The 9,281-nt window shown below is 46.9% G+C and overlaps 1 protein-coding gene across 1 annotated transcript; it reads right to left on the bottom strand.

The window, feature by feature from the left end:
- Positions 1 to 1,418: 1,418 nt before the first annotated feature.
- On the bottom strand, positions 1,419 to 2,942 carry LOC125520855 (F-box protein At3g26010-like). The gene has a single exon (XM_048685890.2). The coding sequence runs from the start codon at positions 2,798 to 2,800 to the stop codon at positions 1,670 to 1,672; it is 1,131 nt and encodes a 376-aa protein (XP_048541847.1). The 5' UTR covers positions 2,801 to 2,942; the 3' UTR covers positions 1,419 to 1,669.
- Between the last annotated feature and the right edge of the window lie 6,339 nt (positions 2,943 to 9,281).

Genomic DNA, 9,281 nt, shown 5'->3' with positions numbered 1-9,281 from the left:
ATAAATTTTGTATGCGATCTGAAAAATGTGGCGAGTGGTGTTATGAAACTTTAGAAAGCAAAATGCCCCACTTAAAGGCCAATTTGGAGAGTCAATGTTGTTGGATTCTTAGATACAACTCGCGACAGCTTCGATTTGAGTGGCCGTGGAGCCGAAGCAGACTTTGTATGAGGGATATAATGCCTAAACAATGCGCAAAACTGGTTCAAGTTATAGACTGGTTAGATATGATTTTTTTCTGATACCTAATTAGAGAAGATTGGGCCGCAGTCGTTGTCGTTAAACCCTTGAATAAATCTGAAACAATTGACATCAAATGTTATCATCTCGCACAATAAGGGAGACTACAAGAATCTAAGCTCTGTTAACTATATCTGGATGAACGAACTCGAGAAGGATCGGGTGACCGAGGAATCACACCATTGGAGCCTTTCTTCATGCTATATTTATTGATGGAAGCGGAAGGAAAGAAAACTTACCATTTCAATGAGAGGTAGAAATACAATAGAAGTTATTGATACTGATTTAGATGAGCAGCATAGCCTGAAGGAAGAAGTTCGTCTTGTTAGCGAGTAGTTTTAGACAATTTTCACGAGCATACAGAGGAGAAAGAAAACCAACCAATAAAGACAACTAACTACCGATCCTCCTATTAAATCCAGCAGTCATTTTGTTTGATGTCCCTATGATAATCGGTAACTTTGCATTTCCAGTTGACTAGAGCCGGTGAAAACATTGAAATACATTGCATCAACCTGAGGGAGTATTAGCCCGTTGTTGTACCCATTCCTTGTCCAACTTTGCTAATTTTTCCTTTCTACCTGTGTCTTGAGCTCGAAGCTTCCCAACAGATAAAACAAAATAAGCTCAAAACTCCTCAAAAAAGACAGAATGAACAATGGGTAAGGATGACGGTTGAAACCCGGAAAAAAACATCATCATTCACTCAAACGTCACACTTTCGAGGACAACAACAATCCTAACATAAGCTTCTATGCAAGGACAAAAAACTGTAATATTTACGAGAACAACAACCCTAACATAAGCTACTATGCAAGGACAAAAAACCATAACATGAACATCTAGCCTGAGCAAAGGCACTGAGACTCTTTTTTGTGTTGCCTACAGCCGAAGCAATATGCAAAGGAGAGACGAATCCATGGGCTTGCCGTCAAAGTCAATATGTCCTCGTGATTATAAAAGAGTGTTAAAATTGTACTTAATATTGTGCTCGTATTATTCATGAATTTATCTCATGCACTTCCGACGATATTTGTTAATTGTGAGGAGACTTCCAGCAACATTTGTTTAGTGTGAGAAGATGTTTCAATCAACTGCGCCTGTAAGGACTAAATGTTAAGATGCTGCCGGCTTGAAGGTGGCCATAGTATGTGTGCGTGCGTTTATAAAGGAGTGTGTATTGGAACGACTTCGATTGTACTGTTATAAAAAAATGTTCTATCTAATATAAAATATATTTACAATGAAGTAAAATTTATATTTACAAATAAGAAAAAGAGGGAGAAAATGGATGGAGCCACGTTAACCATCGGAGCGCTGGGTCCAGTGTACATTGACCCACGGAGCGATTCATTCCATCTCGGTTCGATGGGTTAGGCGCACGGTTCAGACCTCACCGCTCCATACCCACCCCTGTCCCCTGATCAATTCAGCGCGCCGGTAACGGACCATCGTCCGCAAAGCAATCCGAAAGGTAGCACGAGGACGGGACAAGCCACGTCTTGACGACACGGTTCCTCGCGCCCTTGCCGAACTCCCACGCCGCGCCGGTGATCTCTCGCTTGCCCAGGTCGTACTCGACGACCTTCCACGGCGACCATATGTACACCACCGCCTGGTTCTCCGGGTGCATCGCCAGGAACCTCACCTCGCCGCCGTCCACGACGTCGCTGACTCTCACGGCGTGCTTCAGGCGCCACCGCTGGCGCGGGCGGTCGTCCTCAAGCGACCAGACTTTGAGTAGCCCGCTGTGGCTGCAGAGGTAGTGCAGCCGGCCGCCGGAGTGCGCGACGCGGCCGTCGCCGTCCGCCGGCTCGGGGAGGTCGATGACCGTGCACGCGAGCCCGGCGGCGAGGTCCATGCGGACGACGCAGTCCGGGTCGGAGGCGAGGAAGTACACAGCGCCGCCGTGGCAGTGCACCGAGCCGGAGAGGGAGCCCGCCGGGACGCCGCCGAACTCCACGTCGTGCGCGGCCCACGCCCGCGTCTCCGACGAGAACACCTCCACCGCCGCGCCGCGGTCGCGCCACCCGGTGAAGTTGATCACGTGGTAGTGCTGCCCGACGAGCGGGTCGAACGCCAGCACGGAGAGCCGCGGCTCCTTGGCCGGCCTCGGGAGCGCCGCCCAGCTCCTGGTGACCGGGCTCACGACATAGAACTCCGGCGAGCCGGGGGCGCGGCAGAGGAGCAGGCCGTTGCACCCGTCGCAGAAGATGACGCTGTCGTGCAGCGGGAAGAAGCCGAGGTCCCGGGCCTCGAGCCGGCGGCCCTCGCCCGCGCACGCGTACACGGGCCTGCTGCCGCCGCCGCCGCCAAGCGCGTCGCCGTCGTCGTCGGGGAAGCAGATCATGGACATGTGCAGGGGGAGCCGGCGGCGGACATAGCCGTCGGCGATGGCGGCGCACCAGTTCTTGGAGACGCACCTGGAGCGCGCGACGGAGTCCAGGGGCAGGCGCAGGATGATCTCCGCGAGCACGTCGTCGCCCAGGTCGATCTCTTCCGGAGCAAAGCCCCTGGCACTCGCGTCGCTGTCGACGGAACAACTCTTGAGGATCGCCATATATAATTCTTCTTGGCACGTACACTGCGCTCTTTACTGAATATACAGACCGAGTAGAGGGAAACGGAGGAAGAAACAACAGCAGGAAGTTTCAGATAAGAGTGATGGATGCAGATGGAATGCAATGCTAAGATTAGAAGGGATGGGCTATAAATAGGCCTCCAAAAAATGTATACGGGTGGATGAGAATACTCGCGTGCTACCTGGTCGGCACGAAATGGAATGATTGGAGCCCGCGTGTGCGCCGACGTGTATCTGGTACGTAGCTCAGTCGACAGCAGAGGAGAACCTGCGGGAGGGATGGCGATGATCATCGTGGACTATGCTAGGTCGTGACACGTATACCCGTTTAGAACTGGACTTGAGCTCCAGTGGTTCGTTCGGGCTTCTCTCGTCGCCACCAGCTGACACCGCATCACCGCGGAAAGGGGAGGTGGCGGCCGCATTCCGAGCAACGTTTTCCGGTGCGCGGCGGTGGCGCGATATGGTGCGGTGGTCGTGGCCGGTGGAAAAATAATCGAGACCGCCGCGCCGCGCCGCACTTCACATGCCCTGTGCGGTGGTGCGCCGGCTCCAAAGTCTAGGATCGCTCCTTCTCCTCACACGCAAATGACGCGATCAGAATGCCCCATTTCCGTTTGATCATTCTTCGCCTATCAAAATTGAGTTGGGAAAAGTTACGTGGGTTTAGTACGTCAAAACCCGGCCAGCTTATCAAAAAGCAAATGGGTTAATATAAAGAGCTTCCGGAAATTGAAAAAAAAGGACAAAAGAAAGGTTTAGATGGGAAGAGATACACTTTAGGCTTATCGTGTGTCTATAGTTGGACTTCTCCTTTTTTTCTGTTGTTTTACAAAATGCTAATTTTTAGGCATGGCAAATCTGACTTTTGCGACAATTTATATTGGCATGATGATGACAATTTTTTTTTGAAGGGAAGCCAGTTGGCACTTTATTTAAATATCGACAGAGTTACATCCTTGAGTACATGATGATGATGAAAATTTTAGTTTACAAGCACGGCAATTATCTGAAGAAAAAACTAAACTAAGACAGATTTGTTATGCTCGTCAAGTAAACTTACCATCATCAAAGAACATAATTTGCCATGAACATGTTCGATTTGACATGCTAAAAAATCTGACGTCATATTTATAGTAGAGTCCTTGTTCTATACATGACAGTGTATCGTGAATATTCTCCTTATGTGGTCTTAAATGGTCTGAACATGTGCAAGAGTACATCGCCACAAAGGTTGCAAGCTAGAGTCATGAACTATGCACAAAAGAAAGGGGAGTTGTTTAGCTTTTTTTTTGTGTGATTCTTATGCTATTATTGGGGTTCTCCATCGGAAAAAATATTTTTTTTGAACTGTCCAGCAATTGCTAGCTATTTCATTGATTCATAGCAGGGAGAACATGGTGATAACAAAAATTGTGTGGCGGTCAGAGGACCAAGGAAAAAAATGGAGAGAAAAGTGAAAAGGGGCCTCCTAACAAACCTACAAACTCACGGTGGTTTCCCGAAGGGGCTCTCAATGCAGTTTGCTCCCGTGAGTCTTCAAAAATATGATGCTCATGTGTTGTTGTTGTTGTTTTTGTTGTTGTTGTTGTTGTTGTTGTTGTTTGTTTTGCGGGAAGTGTGTTCTTGTGCCTATCAACTTTTTCTTGCAGGTATACAGTAGTAGATCAACTTAATTGCACACTAATTCCCAACATTATGGTCATCACGTTTGTCTTCTTTTTCAAAGCAACTTGAGTCCTCTAGGCCATTGCATATGACCTGGCCGGTGTAGTAGCAATGATTAACATGGTGGCCAGTACGTACATCAACTTAATCGCACGCTAATTCCCAACATCGTGGTCATCACGTTTGCATTTCTTGCTCAAGACAACTTAACACCCTCTGGGCCCATTGCGTATGGTCTGCCCCGGTGTGGCATGATCGTGGAGCCGGCGGTGGTCATGCGTGCACGTCAACCGAAACAACTGCCGGGACGCATTAGCATATGATGAACATAGTGTAATTGCTTAAACTAATCCCCCAGATCGTCTAACATGATTGGAACGTACGCACGCCAGCTGCAAGCGTGGGTTTGTTTTGTTTGGAGTCGAGACCAAGGAAACGAGCGTGCACTTGAACCTGTACAATTGCGTGTTGCCGCCCGCCCTTGAATGTAATCTCCCCAGTATCCGACAAAAGAAAACTGTATGTCTACCTAGCGAGACTTGGTTCATTGTGCCGACCTGAGTCCGAGTCTCCACTAACTTTCGCATGAAAGCTCGGTGGTTACTTTCTGGCTGGTCGGTACTCCTACTTGAAAACTTCAAGTAACTCCAGCTTTTCGCCCAAAAAAAAGTAGGATCAACTTACAATTCTCCCAACCTATTTCCATTATTGAGACGAATCGGGATGAGTGGACGAAATCGCCGGATGCGTGGCCGCCACTCATCACCAAGATAGGCCTTACTTCCATTATCAACAAGCTTAATTGGAGGGACAGGCGATGCAACCTAGTATTTTCATTATTGAGGCGAATTATAAGCATATCATTATCAGTTCCAGGATATGAAGATGACCACGGCCAACTATATATCTTTTGCAAGTTTGATTGCATCGTGCCCACGCCACCGAGCTCATTTTTGCATTCGCTGCGTGCAAGATAGGCGCCTCAACCGTCGCGCCACCGAGATATGTTCTACCGTCCGAGGTGGCAAGTGATGCGCGGGCGGCTGATTAGAATGGATAGGGGTGATGAAATGGCAAATGGTAGGTGGTGAGTTATTTACAGGAAATCATCAGGATAACAACTTGATATCACATTTGTGCCACGGCACAAAATACCATGAAAACTATGTCTAACCTGTAACGTGGAGAACTGATGCTCGGATTTGGTCATGAAAACAGCTAAACCACATGTAGGGCCCACCTGTCGGGTTGACGTGGTGAGAACTAAATGCAAAAAAAAGACCAATTGTGGTGGCAGAGGAGGCATGGATCCTACCTGTGATCCACCCTTCTCCTTCCTCCTTCCATCTCTCTCTCTCTCCCCTCCCCCTCCTTTGCCAGCGCACCGCATCCATCATCTCCTTCCATCCCTTCCCTGCTCGCCTCCTCTTTAAAGCTAGACAGCAACACCGGTCGTGGAGGGGATCTGGACCACCTAGCAGCCACACACCTCCATCGCGTTCACCAGGAACAGCTCCTCCCTGATCAGCGGTCACCGTCGGCCATCATTCTCGTGGCTAGAGACCAGCCAAGTGTTGGGGAACGTAGTAATTCAAAAAAATCATACGATCACGCAAGATCTATCTAGGAGAAGCATAACAACGAGACGGGAGAGTGTGTCCACATACCCTTGTAAACCGAAAGCGGAAGAGTTTAGTAACGCGCTTGATGTAGTCAAATGTCTTCACGATCCAACCGATTCAAGTACCGAACGTACGGCACCTCTGTGTTCAGCACATGTTCAGCACGATGACGTCCCTCGAGCTCTTGATCCAGTAGAGGGTCGAGGGAGAGTTCCGTCAGCACGACGGTGTGGCGACGGTGATGATGAAGTTACCGTCGCAGGGCTTCGCAAGCACTACGACGATATGACCGAGGTGGAATTCTATGGAGGGGGGCACCGCACACGGCTAAGAAATTGTCTGTTGTGCTTTGGGGTGCCCCCTGGCCACATATATAAAGGAGGGGGGAGAGGCCGGCGTCCAGGAGGGGCGCGCCATGGGGAGAGTCCTACTTGGACTCCTAGTCCAAGTAGGATTCGCCCCCCCCCCTTTTCCTTTCTTCCACCGGAGGGAATAGGAAGGAGAGGGAGAGGGAAAGGGAAGCGGGCGCCGCCCCCTCCTCCTTGTCCTATTCGAACTCCCAAGGAGGGGGGCGCGCGGCCACCTCCCATGGGCTTGTCCCGACACTTCACCGGGGGGGGGGTCCGTTAACCCCTCGGTACTCCGGAAAAATACCCGGATCACTCGAAACTATTTCAATGTCCGAATATAACCTTCCAATATATGAATCTTTACCTCTCGACCATTTTGAGACTCCTCGTGATGTCCGTGATCTCATCCGGGACTCCGAACTGACCGCTGTCATCAAATCACATAACTCATAATACAAATCATCATCGAACGTTAAGCGTGCGGACCCTACGACTTCGAGAACTATGTAGACATGACCGGGACACGTCTCTGGTCAATAACCAATAGTGGAACCTAGATGCTCATATTGGCTCCTACATATTCTACGAAGATCTTTATTGGTCAAACTGCATAACAACATACGTCATTCCCTTTGTCATCGGTATGCTACTTGCCCGAGATTCGATCGTCAATATCCTCATACCTAGTTCAATCTCGTTACCGGCAAGTATCTTTACTCGTTCTGTAATGCATCATCCCGTAACTAACTCATTAGTCACATTGCTTGCAAGGCTTATAGTGATGTGCATTACCGAGAGGGCCCAGAGATACCTCTTCGATACACGGAGTGACAAATCCTAATCTTAATCTATGCCAACTCAACAAACACCTTTGGAGACACCTGTAGAGCATCTTTATAATCACCCAGTTACGTTGTGACGTTTGATAGCACACAAAGTGTTCCTCCGGTATTCGGGAGTTGCATAATCTCATAGTCAGAGGAATATGTATAAGTCATGAAGAAAGCAATAGCAATCAAACTAAACGATCATAATGCTTAGCTAACGGATGGGTCTTGTCCATCACATCATTCTCCTAATGATGTGATCCCGTTCATCAAATGACAACACATGTCTATGGTTAGGAAACTTAACCGTCTTTGATTAACGAGCTAGTCAAGTAGAGGCATACTAGGGATACTTTGTTTCGTCTATGTATTCACACATGTATCAAGTTTCCGGTTAATACAATTCTAGCATGAATAATAAACAGTTATCATGATATAAGGAAATATAAATAACAACTTTAATATTGCCTCTAGGGCATATTTGCTTCAGTCTCCCACTTGCACTAGAGTCGGTAATCTAGTTCACATCGTTATGTGATTTAACACGAATAGTTCACATCGCCATGTGACCAACACCCAAAGGGTTTATTAGAGTGAATAATATAGTTCACGTCGCCATGTGATTAACACCCAAAAAGTACTAAGGTGTGATCATGTTTTGCTTGTGAGAGAAGCTTAGTCAACGGGTCTGCCACATTCAGATCCGTATGTATTTCACAAATTTTTTATGTCTACAATGCTCTGCATTGAGCTACTCTAGCTAATTGCTCACACTTTCAATATGTTTTCAGATTGAGATTCTGATTCATCTGGATTAGTGTTAAAGTTTGCATCGATGTAACTCTTTTACGATGAACTCTTTATCAACACCATAACCGAGAAACATTTCCTTAGTCCTCTTAGGTAACTAAGGATAATTTTGACCTCTGTCCAGTGATCAACTGCAGGATCACTACCGTACCCTCTTGCTAAACTCATGGTGAGGTACACTATAGGTCTGGTACACAGCATAGCATACTTTATAGAACCTATGGCTGAGGTATAGGGAATGACTTTTATTCTCTTTCTATTTTCTGCGATGGTCGGGTTTTGAGTCTTACTCAACTTCACACCTTGCAACACAGGCAAGAACTCCTTCTTTGATTGTTAAATTTTGAACTACTTCAAAATCTTGTCAAGGTATGTTCTCATTGAAAAATCTTATCAACCGTCTTGATCTATCTCTATAGATCTTGATGCTCAATATGTAAGCAGCTTCATCGAGGTCTTTCTTTGAAAAACTCCTTTCAAACACTCCTTTATGCTTTTCAGAAAATTCTACATCATTTCCGATCAACAATATGTCATTCACATATACTTATCAGAAAGGCTGTAGTGCTCCCACCCACTTTCTTGTAAATACAGTCTTCTCCAAACGTCTGTATAAAACCATATGCTTTGATCACACTATCAAAGCGTATATTCCAACTCCGAGAGGCTTGCACTAGTCCATAAATGGATCGCTGGAGCTTGCACACTTTGTTAGCACCTTTAGGATTGAGAAAACCTTCTGGTTGCATCATATACAACTCTTTAATAAATCCATTAAGGAATAAAGTTTTGACATCCATTTGCCAGATTTCATAAAATGCGGCAATTGCTAACTTGATTTGGATAGACTTTAAGCATCGATACGAGTGAGAAAATCTCATCGTAGTCAACACCTTGAACTTGTCGAAAACCTTTTGCGACAATTCGAGCTTTGTAGATAGTAACACTACTATCAGCGTCCGCCTTCCTCTTGAAGATCCATTTATTCTCAATCGCTCGCCGATCATCAGGCAAGTCAATCAAAGTCCATACTTTGTTCTCATACATGGATCCCATCTCAGATTTCATGGCCTTAAGCCATTTCGCGGAATCTGGGCTCATCATTGCTTCCTCATAGTTCGTAGGTTCGTGATGGTCAAGTAACATGACCTCCTGAATAGGATTACCGTACCACTCTGGTGCG

The sequence above is a fragment of the Triticum urartu genome, chromosome 7A (assembly GCF_056163025.1).
Source record: "Triticum urartu cultivar PI428250 chromosome 7A, HENAU_Tu73, whole genome shotgun sequence".
In the NCBI taxonomy this organism is placed as follows: Eukaryota; Viridiplantae; Streptophyta; class Magnoliopsida; order Poales; family Poaceae; genus Triticum; species Triticum urartu.
This window is presented reverse-complemented; position numbering and strand designations above follow the sequence as displayed.